We start from the raw sequence: 21683 nt of genomic DNA, 5'->3' as shown, positions 1-21683 counted from the left end.
GACGTTAATGAGGACCTCGACACCATTATGATGGTGTCAAGACGAGCGCGTGATTTGGATTTAAGTGAGGGAGAGTTGCGCAGCGTCAGCCTCACTGTCTCTTCCCAATTCCCATCTGGATCCAGTGGCAAGACAGAGTCTAGACGGCTGGAGGTGGGACTAGGCGCAGTGGATGACCAGGACGTCTTCTGTGTCTTGTCTTGCTCTACACATTCCACGATGCTTGCAGAGACCGCCTTCTTGACCTTTGGACCTTCCATAGGTCTCGTCCGCTCAATCTGCCGGAGTCTGTCTTCACATGCTGGGATAGACAACTCCCTATCACACCGAGGGTTTGAGACCCGTCGGCTACCCTCACCTGGTTTAGCCGGCTTGTCGAAGCCGTTGCCCGGGGTGTGGCCGCTGTCGCATGCAAACAGCTACGGGGAGCCACAGGTGAGAGCTGAGTGCCAGCTGGGGACCAAAGGTGGACTAACCTCCCTGAAAAGGGTGCGACATGTTCCCCCACCAGAGGTGCTACCCCTCCTTGACACCCCATACACCCTGGGAGTTACCTACAGGCCTGGATATAGGGTGCAAGCTAAATCAAAAGTTAAAATTGGCATGTGGCAAAGGTAATACTATGGTTGTTATGGGGGATTTCAACATGCGGGCAGACTGGGAAAATCAGGTTGGTACTGGACCCCAAGAAAGGGAGTTTGTGGAGAGCCTAAGAGATAGATTCTTAGAGCAGCTGGTATTAGAGCCTACCAAGGAGAACGCAATTCTGGGTTTAGTGTTGTGTAATGTGGGCACGTGGCCAAGTGGTTAAGGCATTGGACTAGTGACCTGAAGGTCATGAGTTTGAGCCCCAGCCGAGGCAACGTTTTGTGTCCTTGAGCAAGGCACTTAATCACACATTGCTCTGCGATGACACTAGTGCCAAGCTGTATAGGTCCTAATGCCCTTTCCTTGGACAACATTGGTGTCGTGGAGAGGGGAGTCTTGCAGCATGGGCAACTGCTGGTCTTCTATACAACCTTGCCCAGGCCTGCGCCCTGGAGAGTGAAGACTTTCCAGGCGGAGATCCATGGTCTCGCAAGACTAACAGTTGCCTTTAAATGAGCCAGATTTGATAAGGGAACTCGAGGTAAAGGAGCCATTAGGAGGTAGTGACCATAATATGATAAGTTTTAATCTACAATTTGAGAGGGAGAAGGGAAGATTGGAAGTGTCAGTATTACAGTTGAACAAAGGGGACTATGGACCCATGAGGGAGGAGCTAGCCAAAGTTGACTGGAAAGATACCCGAGCAGGGATGACAGTGGAACAAGAATGGCAGGTATTTCTGGGAATAATACAGAAGGTGCAGGATCAGTTCATTCCAAAGAGGGGAATAAGGGGCGACAGTGGATGACAAGGGAAGTCAAGGACAGTATAAAAATAAAAGAGAGGAAGTATAACTTAGCAAGGATGAGCGGGAAGCCAGAGGATTGGAAAACTTATAAGGAGCAACAGAAGATAACTAAAAAGGCAATACGGGGGAAAAGATGAGGTATGAAGGTAAGCTAGCCAAGAATATAAAGGAAGATAGTAAAAACTACTTTAGGTATGTGACGGGGAAAAAAATTAGTTAAGATCAAAGCTGGGCCCTTGAAGACAGAAACGGGTGAAATTATTATGGGGAGCAGGGACATGGCAGACGAGCTGAACAGGTGCTTTGGATCTGTCTTCACTAGGGAAGACACAAACAATCTCCCAGATGTAATAGTGGCCAGAGGGTCTAGGGTAACGAAGGAACTGAAGGAGGTTCGCATTAGGCAGAAAATGGTGTTGGGTAAAATGTGTAAAATGGTGTTCACTAAGGAGAAGGATATTGAATTGTGTAAGATAAGGGAAACAGGTAGGGAAGTTATGGAAACTCTGATGATTAAAGAAGAGGAAGTAATGGAGCTTTTAAGGAATGTAAAGGTGGATAAGTCTCTGGGTCCTGACAGGATATTCCCTAGGACCTTGAGGGAAGTTAGTGTGGAAATAGCAGGGGCTCTGACGGAAATATTTCAAATGTCATTAGAGATGGGGATGGTGTATTGCTCATGTTGTTCCATTGTTTAAAAAGGGTTCTAAGACTAAACCTAGCAATTATTGGCCTGTGAGTTTGACGTCAGTGGTGGGTAAGTTGATGGAAAGTATTCTTAGAGATGGTATATATAATTATCTGCATAGACAGGGCCTGATTAGGAACAGTCAACATGGATTTGTGCGTGGAAGACCATGTTTGACAAATCTTATTGAACTTTTTGCAGAGGTTACTAGAAAAGTTGACGAGGGTAAAGCGGTGGATGTTGTCTATATGGACTTCAGTAAGGTCTTTGACAAGGTCCCACATGGAAGGTTGATTAGGAAGGTTCAATCATTAGGTATTAATATTGAAGTAGTAAAATGGATTCAGCAGTGGCTGGATGGGAGATGCCAGAGAGTGGTGGTGGTTAACTGTTTGTCAGATTGGAGGCCGGTGACTAGTGGTATGCCTCAGGGATCTGTACTGGGTCCAGTGTTATTTATCATAGACATTAATGATCTGGATGATGGGGTGGTAAATTGGATGAGTAAGTATGCAGATAATACCAAGATAGGTGGAGTTGTGGATAATGAAGTAGATTTTCAAAGCTTGCAGAGAGATTTAGGCCAGTTGGAAGAGTGGGCTGAAAGATGGCAGATGGAGTTTCATGCTGATAAGTGTGAGGTGCTACATTTTGGTTGGACTAATCAAAATAGACATACATGGTAAATGGTAGGGCATTGAAGAATGCAGTAGAACAGAGGGATCTAGGAATAATAGTGCATAGTTCCCTGAAGGTGGAATCTCATGTGGGTAGGGTGGTGAAGAAAGCTTTTGGTATGCTGGCCTTTATAAATCCGAGCATTGAGTATAGGAGTTGGGATGTAATGTTGAAATTGTACAAGGCATTGGTGAGGCCAAATTTGGAGTATTGTGTACAGTTTTGGTCACCAAATTATAGGAAAGATGTCAACAAAATAGAGAGAGTACAGAGAAGATTTACTAGAATGTTACCTGGGTTTCAGCACCTAAGTTACAGAGCAAGGTTGAACAAGTTGGGTCTTTATTCCTTGGAGCGTAGAAGGTTGGGGGGGACTTGATAGAGGTATTTAAAATTATGAGGGGAATAGATAGACTTAACGTGAATAGGCTTTTTCCATTGAGAGTGGGGGAGATTCAAACAAGAGGACATGAGTTGAGAGTTAAAGGGCAAAAGTTTAGGGGTAACATGAGGGGGAACTTCTTTACTCAGAGAGTGGTAGCTGTGTGGAACGAGCTTCCAGCAGAAGTGGTTGAGGCAGGTTTGATGTTATTGTTTAAAGTTAAATTTGACAGCTATATGGACAGGAAAGGAATGGAGGGTTATGGGCTGAGTGCAGGTCGGTGGGACTAGGTGAGGGTAAGAGTTCAGCACAGACTAGAAGGGCCGAGATGGCCTGTTTCCGAGCTGTAATTGTTATATGGTTATATGGTTAAACTGATGGGACTGAAGGGTGATAAATCCCCCAGGCCTGGTGGTCTGCATCCCAGGGTACTTAAGGAGGTGGCTCTAGAAATCATGAACGTATTGGTAATCATTTTCCAATGGAGATTCAAGATCAGTTCCTGCGGATTGGAGGGTAGCTAATGTTATCCCACTTTTTAAGAAGGGAGGGAGAGAGAAAACAGGCAATTATAGACCAGTTAGTCTGACATCAGTGGTGGGGGAACATGCTGGAGTCAAATATAAAAGATGAAATAGCGGTATATTTGGATAGCAGTAGCAGGATAGGTCCGAGTCAGCATGGATTTACGAAGGGAAAATTATGCTTGACTAATCTTCTGGAATTTTTTGAGGATGTAACTATGAAAATGGACATGGGAAAGCCAGTGGATGTAGTGTACCTGGACTTTCAGAAAGCCTTTAATAAGGTCCCACATAGGAGGTTAGTGGGCAAAATTAGAGCACATGGTATTAGGGGTAGGGTGCTGACATGGATAGAAAATTGGTTGGCAGGCACGAAACAAAGAGTAGGGATTAACGGGTCCTTTTCAGAATGACAGGCAGTGACTAGTGGGGTACCGCAAGGCTCGGTGCTGGGACTGCAGCTATTTAGAACATACAGTAATGATTTAGATGAAGGGATTAAAAGTAACATTAGCAAATTTGCAGATGACACAAAGCTGGGAGACAGTGTGAAATGTGAGGAGGATGTTATGAGAATACAGGGTGACCTGGACAGGTTGGGTGAGTGGGCAGATGCAGTTTAATGTGGATAAATGTGAGGTTATCCACTTTGGTGGCAAGAACAGGAAGGCAGATTACTACCTGAATGATGTCGTTAGGAAAAGGGGTAGTAAAACGAGATCTGGGTGTCCTTGTTCAGCAGTCTCTGAAAGTAAGCAGACAGGTACAGCAGGCAGTGAAGAAAGCTAATGGCATGTTGGCCTTCATAAGAAGGGGAGTTGAGTACAGGAAAAAAGAGGTCCTTCTGCAGTTGTACAAGGCCCTGGTGAGACCCCAACTGAAGTATTGTGTGTGGTTTTGGTCTCCAAATTTGAGGAAGGACATTCTTGCTATGGAGGGAGTACAGCATAGGTTCACTGAGTTAATTCCAGGGATGGCAGCAATGTCATATGTTGATAGATTGGAGCGACTGGGCTTGTATACACTGGAATTTAGAAGGATGAGAGGGGATCTGATTGAAACATTTAAGATTATTAACGGATAGGACACGCTAGAGTCAGGAAACATTTGCCAGATGTTAGGGGAGTCCAGAACCAGAGACCACAGTTTAAGAATAAGGGGTGGACCATTTAGAATGGAGTTGAGGAAAAACTTTTTCACACAGAGGGTTGTGGATCTGTGGAATGCTCTGCCTAAGAAGGCAGAGGAGGCCAATTCTCTGGATTCTTTCAAGAAAGAGTTAGATACAGCTCTTAAAGATAGTGGAGTTCAAGGGATATGGGGAGAAGGCAGGAACAGGGTACTGATTGTGGATGATCAGCCATGATCACAGTGAATGGTGGTGCTGGCTCGAAGGGCCGAATGGCCTACTCCTGCACCTATTGTCTATTGCCTATAACAGTGCATTGCTTTTTGATTCTGCATTAAACTATTTTGATGAAGAGGCATATTACAGAAACCAGCTCTTCAGCCCATTGTTCAAATGGTTCAAAGGGCTCTGTTTATTATCAGGGAATGTATACAGTGTACAACCTGAAATACTTGTCTTCACAGACATCTATGAAGAACAGAAGAACCCCAAAAGAATGAATGACAGAAAAACATTAGAACCCTAAAGCCCCTCTCTCCCCTGCGCAAGCAGCAGTGCATCAACCTCCCCCTCCCCCCACCTGCTTCAGCAAAACGCGTCAGCGCCCATCACCTCCAAGCACCAGCAAGGCACCCAAAGAAAGACCATGATCTGCAGTCAACAAAATCTATTGTTTACCCAACAATTTGACATGCCACAAGGGACAGAGAGATACCACCCATTTTCACAGCAAAAGGGGAGACTGACAGTCGCTGTTACGATATTACCGTCTGCCACGTCACTTTTTATTCTGAGATTTTTCGACTCAAGAATCGGCAACAAACTCTCCCAAGCATTGAGAGAAAGAGAAAGGGAGTGTAGTCAATCGATGGTAGAGACTTCTGTCCATACATCCGCTGCAGTGCAGTCCTGACGTTCTGTCTCCTGCGACGCCTCAATCGGCAACGCCAGCCTGGAATCAGTCACCCACAGGGCCATACCCCGGAGGTGCCATCTTCCAAACCGCGCCTGGAGAATGGCGGAAAATGATCAGCTGGAGAACTCCAGGAACAGGAACTCATCTGCCGTAAAAAACAGAAGTTTGAGTGCCACTTGCAGATCAGGACCTCGATAGAACCCAACCACTTTGAAAAGGGAAAAAAAGAGTCTGGTGGCCAGTGCGATCATGTTTGCTGTTGTGTGCTGGGGCAGCAGGCTGAGGGTGGCAGACACCAACAGAATCAACAAACTCATTGGTAAGGCCAGTGATGTTGTGGGGATGGAACTGGTCTCTCTGACGGTGGTGTCTGAAAAGAGGATGCTGTCCAAGTTGCATGCCATCTCCCATCCTCTACATAATGTACTGGTTGGGCACAGGAGTACATTCAGCCAGAGACTCATTCCACCGAGATGCAACACAGAGCGTCATAGGAAGTCATTCCTGCCTGTGGCCATCAAACTTTACAACTCCTCCCTTGGAGGGTCAAACACCCTGAGCCAATAGGCTGGTCCTGGACTTATTTCCGGGCATAATTTACATGTTATTATTTAACTACTTATGGTTTTATTACTATTTAATTATTTATGGTGCAACTGTAATGAAAACCAATCTCCCCCAGGATCAATAAAGTATGACTATGAATATGACTATCACTAAAAAGAGGAATTTAAGCCTTCTGCAGATAAGCTTGAGGGGGCCGCCACCTGGCGCCACCTTAACTGTATTCATACTGATCTTTTGCCTCTCTACACTATTCGATTTGCTTGCATTAACTCTGTGTCCTTCTTTGCAGTAAGTGTCATTAAGTACCTCAAATGTAGTTGCTGTATCTGATCCCGCCCTCATCTCCTCTGACAGTGCATTCCACATGGCACTGTGTACGTGGAAGAAACCATACTCCTCAAATCCCTTCTAAAACTCCTTCTGTTTTAAACCTGTGCCCTCTTATTTTTGATACCCCTACTTTGGGACAAAGATTTTGACTAACTATCCTATATATTCCCCTCATAATATTGTTTGCCTCTAACAGGGTACCCCTCAACCCCCTTCACTCGAGAGAAAACAAATCTCTCTCCAGTATTTGGAGTTGTCCAATACAGGCAACACCCTGATGAATCTTACCTTAGTAATCTCCAAATCTCCAGCACAACCACATACTACATTTTGTGTGGCACACAGTTGTCTAAGTGACAAGAGACTGCAGATGCTGGAATCTGGAGTAACAAATTATCTGCTGGAGGAACTCAGCAGGTCCTGCAGCTTCAGTATATGGAAATAAATCATCAGTGTTTTTGGTCAAACCTCTGCATCAGGACTGAAATATAATCATTTATTTGATGTAATATTTAGAAGTATTTAAGTCTTATGACTTTGTATTTTTTGAATAATTTTTAGTTGTTTCTGTATGTCAATGACATCCTGGTACACTGATAAAACTGATGGCATGATTTAGCCATCAGTCAACAATTTAGTCAGCAGTTTACAGAAAGATGCTGGAAGAGGGCCAGTAACATCATGAAGGATTATACCTTCCCTGCTCATGGACAGTTTGTCCCATTCCCATCAAGGAGGAGGCTACGTAGCATCTACACTAGCACCACAAGATTCAAAAACAGCTACTTTTCCCAAGCAGCAAGGTTTGGTAACACCTCTACCCACTAACCCACCCCTCCACACCCCCACATCCCCACACACCCCCAATCACCGCTACTTTATCATTTCTTGTCAGTCACCTTATGTACAGACTCTCCTGTGCTTAGCGTCACTTTATGGACATAGAATCAATCTATGTATATAAACTATCTGATGTACTTATGTTTCAAACAAGAGAAAATCTGCAGATGCTGGAAATCTAAGCAATACACACAAAATGCTGGAGGAACTCAGCAGGCCAGGCGGCATCTGTGGAAGAAAAGTACAGTCGATGTTTTGGGCTGAAACCCTTCCTCCTGAAATGTTGACTGTATTTTTTCCCATAGATGCTGCCTGGCCTGCTGAGTTCCTCTTGCATTCTGTGTGGTTTGATGTATTTATATTTATTATTTTTTGTTATTTGTTCTTTATCATGTGTGTTTTTGTGTGATGCACCAGATCAGGAGAAATAATTATTTTGTTCTCCTTTACACTTATGTACTGGAAATGATATTAAACAATCTTGAATCTAGAATTTGCTGTGTGTTTGATCTGGCCACCCATATCACCTGAATATGTCATTTGAAGTTGTGTTACCATGTGGGGCCCCACTTACAGCAGTAAAAGCTTTAATGTTTGACTAGCTGCTTGTTTGTCAATTGAACAGTTGGGCATTGGAGCAGAGTATGAGCACTGGGCCACACTTGCCTAAATCAGGCTACCACCTGACAAATGATTCCACAAAAAAATGATTTAGAAAGTAATTTGATAAAAATTAACCTGATAATTCTTATTTCAATTCTTAATCAGTCCAAATGATTCCAAAACATGGATAGAGATTGATCAATCACCATCCGTCTTTCGTACAGGTCTCTGTCCCAAAGCATCCAAAGTTTTACTGTTTCCAATCAAATTCGCCTCATCCAGACTTTATTTTGGATGAGTGTCACAGCTGCATTCATCCAGGCAAATGAAGAGTATCCCATGGTTGTCTTAATTTGCACCTTCTGTGCTATGGAGAGGTTTTAGAAAGTCAGCTACTGTATAATTTCTGAAGTCTGTTCTGTATTTACCACTTCTAATAATGATATCGTCTTTGTTTCAAATCGGTAATAACTCCAAACTGGTTATAGTGGGGAATGAGATAATGGAAATAAAATTGAATGTCAAAGAAAGTGGTTAGACTCTCAACTCTCTAAAAGTAGTGGATACAGCCCAGTCCATCATGTGTAAAGTCCTCTCCACCATTGAGCACACTACATGGAGTGCTATCACATGAAAACGGTATCCATCAACAAGGATCCACACTATCCAGGCCATGCTCTGCTCGTTACTGCCATCAGGAGAAAGGTGCAGGAGCCTCAGGACCCCCATCACCAGGTTCAGGAACAGTGATTACCCCTCACTCTTCAGGCTCTTGAACCAGAAGGGATAATTTCACTCAGCTTCACTCATCCCATCACTGAATTGCATCCACAACCTATGGACTCACTTTCAAGGGCTTTTCCATAGGTTTCAATAGGTACATTTAATGTCAGAGAAATGTATACAATGTACATCCTGAAATTCTTTTCTGCGCAAACATCCACGAAAACAGAGGAATGCCCCAAAGAATGAGCGACAGTTAAATGTTAGAAACCCAAAGCCCCTCCCAAGCAGCAGCAAAGCGATGACCCCCTCCCCCACCAACAAAAAAGCATTTGCACCCTCCACTGAACACTCAAGTGTGTAAAAGACACAGACTTGCAGTACCCCAAAGCCTACTCGTTCACCTGGTAATTCGACATACCACAGGCTCTCTCTCTGTCCCCCTAATAAGAGAAAAAGAGGTGTCCCCATTTCACAGCGAGAGAGGAAACATAACAAACCAACTCGCTGATTTATGGTGTTAAATGTCTGTTGCATTGCTTTTTCCGAGCTCTGTGCCCAAAGAACTTGGGTCTCTGGGCACACAGTCGGCAGTCAGCTTGTTGCTTACAATCTTCCATGTACTCCCACGACACATCAGGCAGGATCACCCACCTTGAATCCGCCCGCCTCCAGGGCCACGAAAATCCGGTACCCTGAAGGCTTGCTAGTCTTCCAGGCCGTGTCCTTGGGATATCGAAAAGTGGCTGAAAATGAGGCCCTGAGAGTGGGTCCCATTCCTGCAAAGAACCGTAGTCAGTGTGTAACTCCAGTTCAGGGTTTTCAAAAAAAAACCTGAAAAGGTAAAAGGGAGATATTAAAGACAGAATTAGAGCTGCTTCCGAAGTGCAAGCGAAGGAGTTGCTGTTAGCTGCCGTCGTCCGAAGCTCCGCCCTCCTGTCCTTTTCATCTGATGATATTTATTCCTTATTTATTTATTGACATTTTTTCTTTTTTTTCTTTCTATTTGTATTTGCACAGTCTGTTGTCTTTTGCACGTTGATTCTTTGTCTATCATTTTGTGTGTGTTTTTTCATTCCTTCTTTTGTATTTCTTTGTATTTACTGTGAATGCCCACAAGGAAATAAATCTCAGGGTTGTAAATGGTGATATAGATATTCTTTGATAATAAATTTACTTTGAACTTTGAACCTTGATGTGGTGGTGGTACATCATGAGTGTTAGTTGCCATTTTTAACTCATGTATGAATGTTGGTTATGTGGACATTCATGGAACAGTTCAGCACATTACAGGCCTTTTGGCCCACGGTGTTGTACCAACCTTTCTTAAAGAAGTTGTGCTAATCTTAATGAAGATTCACGGCTTCATTATCTGAGAAATTGTGAATGTCGCTGAACAATGCACCATTTCTGATGTTAGATGGAGAGAGGGTCTTGGGTAAAGCAGTTAATAATAGCTCTGCTTGGTAGTCTGACCTGCCCAACTCTTACAGTGAATTCTTGAGGCTCAGAGGTTCCGTGTCCAACAGTCACAATAATCTTCCAATTAAAACTGGAACCATGAGGGGTCTTCTCCTTTTGCAAATTGTCTTTAGTATTACTATCTACTAGTCATCATCATTGTTATGTGCTGTGTTGTATGACATAGGAGATCATGGTCTATTTATGACCATAGTTATTCTTGGCAAATTCTTCTATGCAGTGTCTTTACAAGATGGGTGAATCCAACCATTACAAATACTCGTCAGAGACTGTCTACCTGGCATCGGTTGTCGCATAACCAGGACTTGTGATATGCAGCACTGCATATCCACTGCTTATCGACTACTGGCTCCCGTAGCTTCAAGTGATCCCTGATCAGGGGGCTAAGCAGGTGCAACACCTTGCCCAAGGGTGACCTGCAAGCTAGTGGTGGGAAGTAGTGCCTTGCACCTTCTTTGGTAAAGACTTATCTCTACTCTGCCACATATATCTACTAGTACCAGGTTTAATATCACCGACTTATGTCGTGAAATTTGTTGTTTTGTGGTGGCAGTACGGTGCAATGCATAAGATATACTATAACTTACAATAAGCAATGTATATTTAAAAGAATTAAATAAGTAAAATAGGGAGGAATTGATCATGGGGGTGAGTCTGATGGCAGAGGGGAGAAAGCTGTTGAGAAAACTTTGAGTAGGGGTCTTCAGACTCCTGTACCTTGTCTCTGATGTTGATAATAAGAAGAGGGTATGTGCTGGGTGAAGGAGTCTCTTAATGATGGATGCTGCCTTTTTGAGGCATTACATTTTGAAGGTGTCCTCCATGGGGGGAGGCTAGTGCACATGATGGAGCTGGCTGAATTTGCAATCCTCTGTTGTGACTCTTTGTCTGATGTAGCCTGTGGTAGTGAGTGTTGTGTTCATACTTGGGTGTCAATTATTATCTGCCTTCATAAATCAAAGAATTGAGTTCAGGAATTGAGATGTTATTTTGAAAGTGTATAAGCCAATTGGTGAGGCCTAATATGGAGTATTCTGTTCAGTTTTGGTCATCTACCTATAGGAAAGCTATCAATAAGATTGACAGATTGCAGAGAAAATTTACAAGGGCCTGAGTTACCGGGAAAGGTTGAATAGGCTAGAACTTTATTTCCTAGAACGTAGGAGAATGAGGGGAGATTTGATAGAGGTGAACAAAATTATGAGGATATTAATAGCGTAAATACAAGTAGGCTTCTTGCATGGAGGTTGGATGAAACTGCAACTAGAGGCCATGGGTTAAGGTTGAAAGGTGAAATGTTTAAGGGGAACGGGGGAAAATTCTTCACTTAGAGGGTGGTGAGAGGGTGGAATGAGCTGTCAGCGGAAGTGGTGAATGTGGGTTTGATTGCAGCATTTAAGAGAAGCTTGGATGAGTACATGGATGGGCGCGATACAGAGAGCTATGGTCTTGGTGCAGGTCGGTGGGACCAGGCAGATTAATAGTTTAGCATGGACTAGATAGGGTGATGGGTCTGTTTCTGTGCTGTAGCGCACCAAGACTGTTCTAAAATGATGCAGAGCCAAGCATTAGTAAGTAAACAATTTAATATTTGGTGTCAAACACAAGATACTGGAGGAACTCAGCAGGCCAGGCAGCATCAATGGAAAAGAGTAAACAGTCGATGTTTCAGACTCAGATCCTTCCCCATAACTGGTAAGGAAGGTGGGAGGAGAGGAGGAAGAAGTACAGGGTGGCAGGTGATAGGTGAAACTGGGAGAGCTGGGAAATAGATTGGTGAAAGAGATAAAGGGCTGGAGAAGGGGGGAATCTGATAGGAGAGGACAGAAGACCATGGAAGAAGGGGAAAGAAGAGGAGCACCAGAGGGAGGTGAAGCATGTAAGAAGAGAAGGTGTGAGAGGGAAACGGGATTGGGGAATAGTGGTGGGAGGGGCAATTACCGGAAGTTCGAAAGCTTGAGACGTCGATGTTCATGCCATCAGGTTGGAGGCTACCCAGATGGAATATAAGGTGTTGCTCCTCCAAACTGAGTGTGGCGTCATCATGGCAGTAGAGGAGGCCGTGGGCTGACGTGTTGGAATGGGAATGGGAATGGGTGGCCACTGGGACATCCTGTATTTTGTGGTGGACAGAGCGAAGGTGCTCAATGAAGCAATCTCCCAATCTACATCGGGTCTCACTGATATACCGGAGGCCATATTGGGAACACCAGATGCAGCAGATGACCCCAACAGACTCGCACGTGAAATATCACTTTACCTGGAAGGACTGTTTGGGCCCCTGAATGGTAGTGAGGGAGGGGGTGTAGGGACAGGCGTGCCACTTGGCAACCTACAGTGGGACAAGTGCCACATCTGCCTCTACAGATCTGATGAAGGGTTTCGGCCCGAAATGTTGACTGTATACTCTTTTCCATAACACAAAATAAACTGCATATGCTGGGGTCAAAGCAACACTCACAACACGCTGGAGGAACGCAGCAGGTCGGGCAACATCCGTGGAAACGATCAGTCAACATTTCGGGCCGGAACCCTTCGTCAGGACTGAAGAGGGAGGGGGCAGAGGCCCTGTAAAGAAGGTGGGGCGAGGGTGGGAAGGAGATGGCTGGTAGGTGCCAGGTGAAAAACCAGTAAGGAGAAAGATAAAGGGGTGGGGGAGGGGAAGCAGGGAGATGATAGGCAGGAAAGGTGAAGCAGGATTGGGGGAACCACAATGGGTAGTAGAAGGAGGCGGAACCATGAGGGAGGTGATAGGCAGCTGGGGGAGGGAGCAGAGTGAAACTGTCCCTTCCCCCATCCCAGTATATCCTTTGATGTTAAGCTGTCAATTGTGGCTTTCTTTCAGCCATGACACAATGATGCCCACATCATACCAACCAAACTGTAATTGCGCCACGAGTTCGTCCTTTTTATTCCGAATGCTACGCGTATTTAAATACGATGCCTTCAGTCCTGCATTCTTTGCCCTTTGAATTTTCCCTCTGTGGTACAATCTAATTCTTTGCTCTGTCTCTATTTGTGCCCAATCATTGGCTTGTCCTTACTCTCATTCATGTTACATCCGTCATCTACTTGTAAACCTGCTGGCTCATCCTCAGCTCTATCATACTGACTCCCTTCTTAGTTTAAACCACTCCCAACAGCTCTAGTAAACCTGCCTGCAAGAATATTGAGCAACACACATAAAAGTTGCTGGTGAGTGCAGCAGACCAGGCAGCATCTCTAGGAAGAGGTATAGTCAACGTTTCGGGCTGAGACCCTTCGTCAGGACTAACTGAAACAAGAGCTAGTAAGAGATTTGAAAGTGGTTCCACATCCCATTCCCATTCTGATATGTCTATCCACGACCTCCCCTACTGTAAAGATGAAGCCACACTCAGGTTGGAGGAACAACACCTTATATTCTGTCTGGGTAGCCTCCAATCTGATGGCATGAACATTGACTTCTCAAACTTCCGCTAATGCCCCACCTCCCCCTCGTACCCCATCCGTTATTTATTTATATACACACATTCTTTCTCACTCTCCTTTTTCTCCCTCTGTCCCTCTGACTATTCCCCTTGCCCATCCTCTGGGCTTCCCCCTCCCCCTTTCTTTCTCCCTAGGTCTCCTGTCCCATGATCCTCTCATATCCCTTTTGCCAATCACCTGTCCAGCTCTTGGCTCCATCCCTCCCCCTCCTGTCTTCTCCTATCATTTCGGATCTCCCCGTCCCCCTCCCACTTCCAAATCTCTTACTAGTTCTTCTTTCAGTTAGTCCTGACGAAGGGTCTCGGCCCGAAACGTGGACTGTACCTCTTCCTAGAGATGCTGCCTGGCCTGCTGCGTTCACCAGCAACTTTTATGTGTGTTGCTTGAAATTCCAGCATCTGCAGATTTCCTCGTGATGGCAAGAATATTGGTCCCCCTCAGATTGAAGTGCAACTCGTCCCTTTTGTACAGGCCACACCTACCCCAGAAGATGTCACAATTATCCAGAAATCTGAATCCCTGCTCCATATCTTCAGCTACACATTTATCATTCTATTCCTATCCTCACTGTCGCATGGCACAGGCAGCATTTCTGAGATCACTACTGTTGAGGTCCTGCTTCTCAGTTTCCTTCCTAACTTCCTGTATTCTGTTTTTAGGACCTCTTCTCTTTTCATATCTATGTCTTTGGTACTAATATGTTGCTGGACTTATCCTCCCCTTTTAGGATATTGTGGACACGTTTAGAAATATTGCAGACCCTTGCATGCACCTGGAATGCAAACTACCATCCGTGTTTCTTGTTCGAGTCCACAGAATCATCCCTCTGCCCTTCTAAGGCAGAATACACTCCATCTACTACCACCCTCTCCCTTCTATGGGTAAGCCAGTTCTGTATCCGTACAGCTCTAGATCCATGCCTCCTGACACTCTGAATGAAATGAACTATGGGGAACCTTAGCAAATGCCTAACTAAAATCCATATACACCCCGCCCTTTACTCTACCTTCATCAATGATATGTCGTCCGACAGAAAGCTTTTGGGTTGGCCATAGCTGGTTGTCTCAGCGATCACTGCTTGGGCCTTGACTATTTATGAGTTAGTTAAAGGAAACGTGCGTTGCAGCTCATTTCGCTGATGTTGCAACAATCGATGGCAAAACATGTTGCAAAGCGCCTGCAAAGGGATGTAGGCTAAGTGAGTGGGTAAAAGTTGGAACACAATGTGGGTGAATGTGAGGTTATCTACTTTGACAGGGAGAATAGAAAATTAAAATATTGTTAAAATGGAGGGATGTATAGAGGGAGCTAGGGGTCATTATACACTAGACACACATGGCTACAGAAAGTAAGGAAAGTGGAAGGTTGTAAACACAAGAGATCCTGCAGGTGCTGGAAATCCGGAGCAACACACAAAATGCTGGAGGAATTCTGGAGCATCTATGGAAATGAAATGGAAGGTTGGCCATTATTGCAAAAAGGATAGGATGGAAGAAGAGAATTTGCTTGTCAAAATTCTACAAGGTGATGTTGAGTTTGCAGTTGGAATCCAGGTTACAGTTTCAGTCTCCTTAAGGTGGGGGGTGTTGCTATTTGTGTGCATTGGAGGAAGATCAGAGGAGATTCAATGGAATGTGGACATTGATTTTTCTGTAAGTGTTAAATAAATTTAGCCTACCATTATTAGAATGTAGAAGAATGATATTATTTCCTGAAATGTGTATGATTTTGAGAGGGCTCAATAAGATATATTCAGAGAAAATGTTTCCCCATATGGTGAATCTAGAACTTGCCGCCATAGTTTCAGAACTTAAGGTGGGGATTGATACTTTCATACTTTCAACAGTCATGAAACGTTGAAATTCTTTATTCCAGAGATCTGTTGAGACTGAAACATTAACTATGCAGTATTTCAAGATTGTTTCGTATGTAGGGAAGTTGAGGGCAATGAAGAACAGAATCAGAATAACGGCATTTGTTTCAATAGGTACATTTAATATCAGAGAAATGTATACAATATACATCCTGAAATTCTTTTTCTTCATTAAATTTGTTATTTTTCGACAGCAGTACATTACAAAAGATAATAATAAAAAGATTAAATTAGAATTATAAATCAGAAAATCTGCAGATGCTGGAAATCCAGAGCAACACACACAAAATGCAGGAGGAACTCAGCAGGCTTGACAGCATCTATGGAAAAAAGCACAGTGGATGTTTCGGGCCGAAACTCTTCGGCAGGACTTATTAATAAATTATTATTTGTATAATATTAAAATATGTGTATATGTATATAAATTAAATAAGTTGTGCAAAAGGTGAGAAGAAAAGAAAGCAAATAGTGAAGAAGTGTACATGGGTTCATTGTCCATACAGAAATTTGGTAGTGGAGGGGAACAAACTGTTACTAAAATGTTGAGGCTCCTTGGTTCAAGCAATGAGAAGAGGCATGTCCTGGGTGATGGGTAACAGAACAATGGAACAGAGGCCAAGATCAGATCACTCATGATCTGATTGAATAGTGGACCAGGATCGAAAGGCCATGTCGTGTATTCAGATGATCCATGATCTGATTGAATAGTGGAATAGGACTGAGAGGTCATGTTGTGTATTCTTGCTTCTTGTTATTTTGTTATATCAACTACTTTAATCCATCTAATAAATGTGATTGAGTATAAATAATTAAAGAACAGAGTTTTCTTCTTCAAGACTTATTTTCCCGCTATATTTTTCTTATCATTTTGAAATATAAGTATATTTTAATAATATTGTTATAATCCAGTCAGTTGCATCACTTCTTTCTGCATTTATTGTGATAGCAAATAGATTTTTTTAAATTGCAGAAATCCTTATTATGAAGAGAAATCATATTCTTCCCTTAACTCCCTTTCTCCCTTAACTTTGTTTTTCAGTTACACTTGCCGCCTCTTGCGGAGATACCTGTACGCATTCGACAAAATATATTTCCCCTGCTCCCACAGCACCACATTGCAAAAGTGGTTTTCAGCTTGCAGTGACACAGGAGAGGACTTAATATACTTTACGTGCTCGCATGTTCTCAAGTCCTATGCTTCCAGGTTGTGAACATTTGCTCTCCCATGTCCTGTGTTGCATGCAACAATTCCCTTTGCCTGCTCGTGCATGTCTCTAGAGTGTGAAATTGTCCGTGTTGAAGCTGTCTTTCTCCCTTTAATTTTCTGTTATTTTATTTATCCCTACAAAGTACAGTGGATTCTGGTTAATTGAGACACATGGGGAAACAGTACATTTTGGTCTTATTAAGTGGCTGTCCCAATTTGCCAAAGTTTCTTGGAAATAGTTAAAAAGGTATAAAAAAGACTCACTACCATTTGACTGAATAACAAATTATGTATTTAAATGAAAGACAGAACAAGTTAAAACATTATCAATAAACTTGCAATAATTGTACTGATACTGAACAGCAGAAATGCCAGTCAAAGGAAAATCTGCAGATGCTGGACCAAGTTTTAGGCAGTAGTCAACTTAAGCATGCAATTTTTATGAATTCCTCATGGTTTCGAGTAGTCATAATTACACATAATCTCTGCAGAATTTGACTTCCCAAAGTGCGTTACCCCACAATGGTCTGGATTAAACCTGATCTGCCACAGCCCCATACAACTTTCCAGCTGATCTGTGTCCAGCCGAATCCTTAGACAACCTTCTTTGCTACTTACTACCCCCACCAATGTTCATGACATCTGCAAAGGCACTAATTAGGCATCTACCTCCTCTTCTTTCTTACTTCCTGCCCATTATGCCGGTGGTGTTTAGGCAGCAGTGAAGGTCCTCTATCTCTGTTGGTGTTCAGTGCTTCCTTCATTATGTCGGTAACTTCCTTTCAGTTTTCATTACTGTCAGCCAGGCAGTTTTGGCTTGTCCCCTAAAATTTGGCCTGTCCCCTAAAACCCTCACTAATTTTTATATATGCACCGTAGAAAGCATTCTTCTAGGGTGCAGCACAACCTGGTATGGAAGTTGTCCTGTCCAAGACCAGAAGAAGCTGCAGAAGATCGTGAACAGAGCCCAGCACAATCTTTCGCAAACCAATCTTTCGTCCTTGGACTCACTTTACACCGCACGCTGTCGGAGCAGTGCTGCCAGGATAATCAAAGACACGACCCACCCAGCCAACACACTTTTTGTCCCTCTTCCCTCCGGGAGAAGGCTCAGGAGCTTGAAGACTTGTATGGCCAGATTTGGGAACAGCTTCTTTCCAACTGTGATAGGACTGCTGAACGGATCCTGACCCGGATCTGGGCTGTACCCGCCAAATATCCGGACCTGCATCTTGGTTTTTTTGCACTACCTTACTTTTAGAATAGAATTCTTCTATTTTCTATTTATGATTTACAATTTAAATTTTTGATATTTACTATCGATTTGTAATCCAGGGAGCGCGAAGCGCAGAATCAAATATCGCTGTGAAGATTGTACGTTCTAGTATCAATCGTTTGGCGACAATAAAGTATAAAGTATAAATCCTAGGTGGGGGCTCATGAGGACTGTCACAAACGGAAATAGAAGAATTCTTCATTGCTGTTTCTGTAACAGTTTTGTTTGACCATTCAGGTTGTTAGCCCTGAGCTGAACCCCTGAACCTGGACCAGTCTTAGACTGGCTGCTACCCTTTGACCTGTTTGGCATGGGTGACCCTACCAAGGGCCAAAGCATAAAGCCCTGACTCCAGCTAGCATAGCTCTCCAGGTTATTGAGACACACAAGCCTCTAAACTATGACATGGTTGTGGTCCTCTTGGATCATTTTTGTATATTACAAGCAAGAAAGATCACAGCACCAATACCCATTTGTTTTGGACCAGAAGTCCATAACATAGATGAAGTATAAAGTTCAGCTAGCCAATAATATGAAAGTGGATACCAAAAGATTTTCCAGATATATATAGAGCACATGAGAGGGGTGGGTGGATTTTTGACCATTAGGAAATGATTCTAGAGACAATGGGGGACAAAAAAATGGGGGATGAACTGAGTAAGTATTTAACATCAGTCTTCACTGTGGAAGACACGAGCAGTATGCTGGAAGTTCGAGAGTAGCAGGGGGCAGAAATGAATGCAGTTGCTATTACAAAGAAGAAGGTGCTTGGGAAACTGAAAGGTCTGAAGGTAGATAAGTCACCTGGGCCAGATGGACTACACCCCAGGGTTGTGAAAGAGGGTAACTAAAGAGGCATTAGTAATAATCTTGCAAAATTCACTTCTGGAGTGGTTCCAAGGACTGGAAAATTCCACTCTTTAAGAAGGGAGGGAGGTAGAAGAAAGGAAATTGAATGAATGAATTGACTTTATTTCTTATATCCTTCACATACATGGGAAGTAAAAATCTTTACGTTACGTCTCCACCTGAATGTGCAATGTGCAATTTACAGTCATTTGTAATAAGTAGTATGTTCAGCAGAACAGTCAATATAGCATAGAAACACAATTGTATCAGCGTGAATTAATCAGTCTGATGGCCTGGTGGAAGAAGTTGTCGCATAGCCTGTTGGTTCTGGCTTTAATGCTGCGGTACTGCTTCCCAGATGGTAACAGCTGGAACAGTTTGTGGTTGGGGTGACTCCGGTCCCCAGTGATCCTTCGGGCCCTTTTTACACACCGGTCTTTGTAAATGTCCTGAATAGTGGGGAGTTCACATCTACAGATGAACTGGGCTGTCCGCACCACTCTCTGCAGAGTCCTGCAATTGAGGGAAGTACAGTTCCCATACCAGGCAGTGATGCAGCCGGTCAGGATGCTCTCAATTGTGCTCCTGTAGAAAGTCCTTAGGATTTGGAGACTCAGGCCAAACTTCTTCAAACGTCTGAGGTGAAAGAGGTGCAGTTGTGCTTTTTTCACCACACAGCTGGTATGTACAGACCACATGAGATCCTCGGTGATGTGTATGCAGAGGAACTTAAAGCTGTTCACCCTCTCAGCTGCAGATCCATTGATGTCAATATGGGTGAGCCTGTCTCTGTTCCTCAGAGGTTGTTTTCTTGACACCACTGTGTCAGGGTGATGACTTTTTCTCTGTAAGCTGCCTCGTTATTATTTGAGATAAGGCCAATCAATGTAGTATCATCAGCAAATTTAATTAGCAGATCAGAGCTGTAGTTGGCGACATAGTCATGGGTATACAGAGAGTAAAGGAGGGAGCTTAGGACACAGCCCTGAGGGGCTCCTGTGTTGAGGGCCTTAGGCCAGTTAGCCTGACCTCAATGGTTGGGAAGCTATTAGATTTCATTATTATGGATGAGGTTTCAGAGTACTTGGAGGCACATAAATTAGGCGAAAGTCAACATTATTTCCATAAGGGACAATCTTGCCTGACAAATCCATTGGGATTGTATGAAGAAATACCAAGCAGGATAGACAAAAGTGGCTGTTGTGTACTTGAATTTTCAGAAGGCCTTTGACAGGGTGCTGCACATGAGGCTGCTTAACAGGGTAAGATCGCATTGCATTACAGGAAAGGTACTAGCATTGCCTGACTCGCAGGAGGCTGAGTTGGAGTAAAGGGGGCCTCTTCTGGTTGGCTGCTGGTGACTAGTGTTATTCTTCAGGGTTGGTATTGGGACTGCATCTTTTCACATTATATGTCAATGATTTTGGATGATAGAATTGATGTTTTGGTGACCAAGTTTATGGATGATAATGAAGGTAGGTGCAGGGGCAAGTAGTGTTGAGGAAGCAGAGTCCAGTGTCATAAATCGTTCATGGTTCACAAACATCAAATTAAAGTTTCTGTGGCCTCCGTTGGTTGTGGTCGACCAAGGGTACTGCGCCTCTGGTAGTCACTGAGAGTGGCCTCTCCAGGGCGCAAGCCAGGGCAGAGTTGATATGGAGATCCGTCTGTTGCCCATGCAGTGGGACCCCCCCTCCATGCTGATGACAGGTCCAAAGGAACGACGAAAGCCGATACAGTTTGGTGCCAGCAGCATTGCAGGAGTTGCCGTGCCGGTGCTGGGTATAGCAGTCAGCGGCCTTCGGGACTCCAACTCCGGATTTTCCCTCAGGGTTTACTCCCAAAGCCTTTCCCGTGAGCAGGTATAGCCGCAAGGCAGTGGAGGTTTGAAATCGGAGTTTTCCCTCTCCTAGATGAGCTACCATCCATGGTTAATGAGCCCCATCTGCCCGGAGCAACTGGTTTTAAGGCGCCAGTGGCCCGCCTTTGCCCCTTCTCCTGACAGTGAGAACAGCTCCGCTGGGCATTAGAACTATGCCACGCGTGAAGGCCAGGAGTTGGACTTGGTTGTCAGAGGCTGTTTGAGACGCACGCCATGAAGAACATTTGTTTAGCAGTGGGAGCTCGTCCCCACTACCACCCTTCGGCTATGACTGCCTTTGGAGCCAAGTTCAAGTTTAATGTAACAGTTATACATAGTAGTAATAGTGGAATTACTCGGGTCAAATACGATGTTTTTCTGAGAGTTTATTCCTTTAATGGAGAAGGCCTGTAAGTGACTTTGTTTAACGTGGGGAAGCATGTCACCCAGGACATACATGCTGTCTTGCTACCATCATGGAGGAGGTACAGGAGCCTGAAGACACAAACAACCTTTCAGGAACAGCTTCTTTCCCTTCACCATCAGGTTTCTGAATGAACAATGAACCCAAGAACACTACCTCAGTATTTTGTTTGCCTCTCTTATTATCATTTATAGTTTTTATTATTATGTATTGCAATGTATTGCTGCCACAAAACAGCAAATTTAACGACAATTACCAGTGATATTAAACCTGATCTTGATTCTGACGCTCAGGCAGCCACCACATGGCCCTTGACAGATTGGGGTCAGGGGTCAGGGGTCGGGGTCCAGTGGTAAGGAATGCAAGATGACCGGGGACTCTTCACTGCTGCAACTTTCCTCCATCTTGACTGCTGTTGTGACATGTCATCATCTTTTGTCAGCTCCACCGTAGATGTCTTGGTT

The 21683-nt window shown here is 44.0% G+C and overlaps 1 protein-coding gene across 4 annotated transcripts in view; it reads left to right on the top strand.

Annotated features, from left to right (window-relative positions):
• The window catches only part of dym (dymeclin), a 412200-nt gene that overhangs the window by 217572 nt on the left and 172945 nt on the right, over positions 1-21683 (top strand). Inside the window, exon 14 of one of the 4 annotated variants that reach the window (XM_072252186.1) lies at positions 16642-16806. The exons of the other annotated variants lie outside the window; for them this stretch is intronic. Coding sequence (XP_072108287.1) covers positions 16642-16806 — 165 coding nt within the window. The remainder of the gene's footprint in view (positions 1-16641; positions 16807-21683) is intronic. 4 annotated transcript variants of the gene reach the window in all.

The sequence above is a fragment of the Mobula birostris genome, chromosome 3 (genome assembly GCF_030028105.1).
Source record: "Mobula birostris isolate sMobBir1 chromosome 3, sMobBir1.hap1, whole genome shotgun sequence".
In the NCBI taxonomy this organism is placed as follows: domain Eukaryota; kingdom Metazoa; phylum Chordata; class Chondrichthyes; order Myliobatiformes; family Myliobatidae; genus Mobula; species Mobula birostris.
The sequence above is the reverse complement of the archived record's forward strand: the minus strand, read 5'-3'. Positions and strand labels throughout refer to the sequence as shown.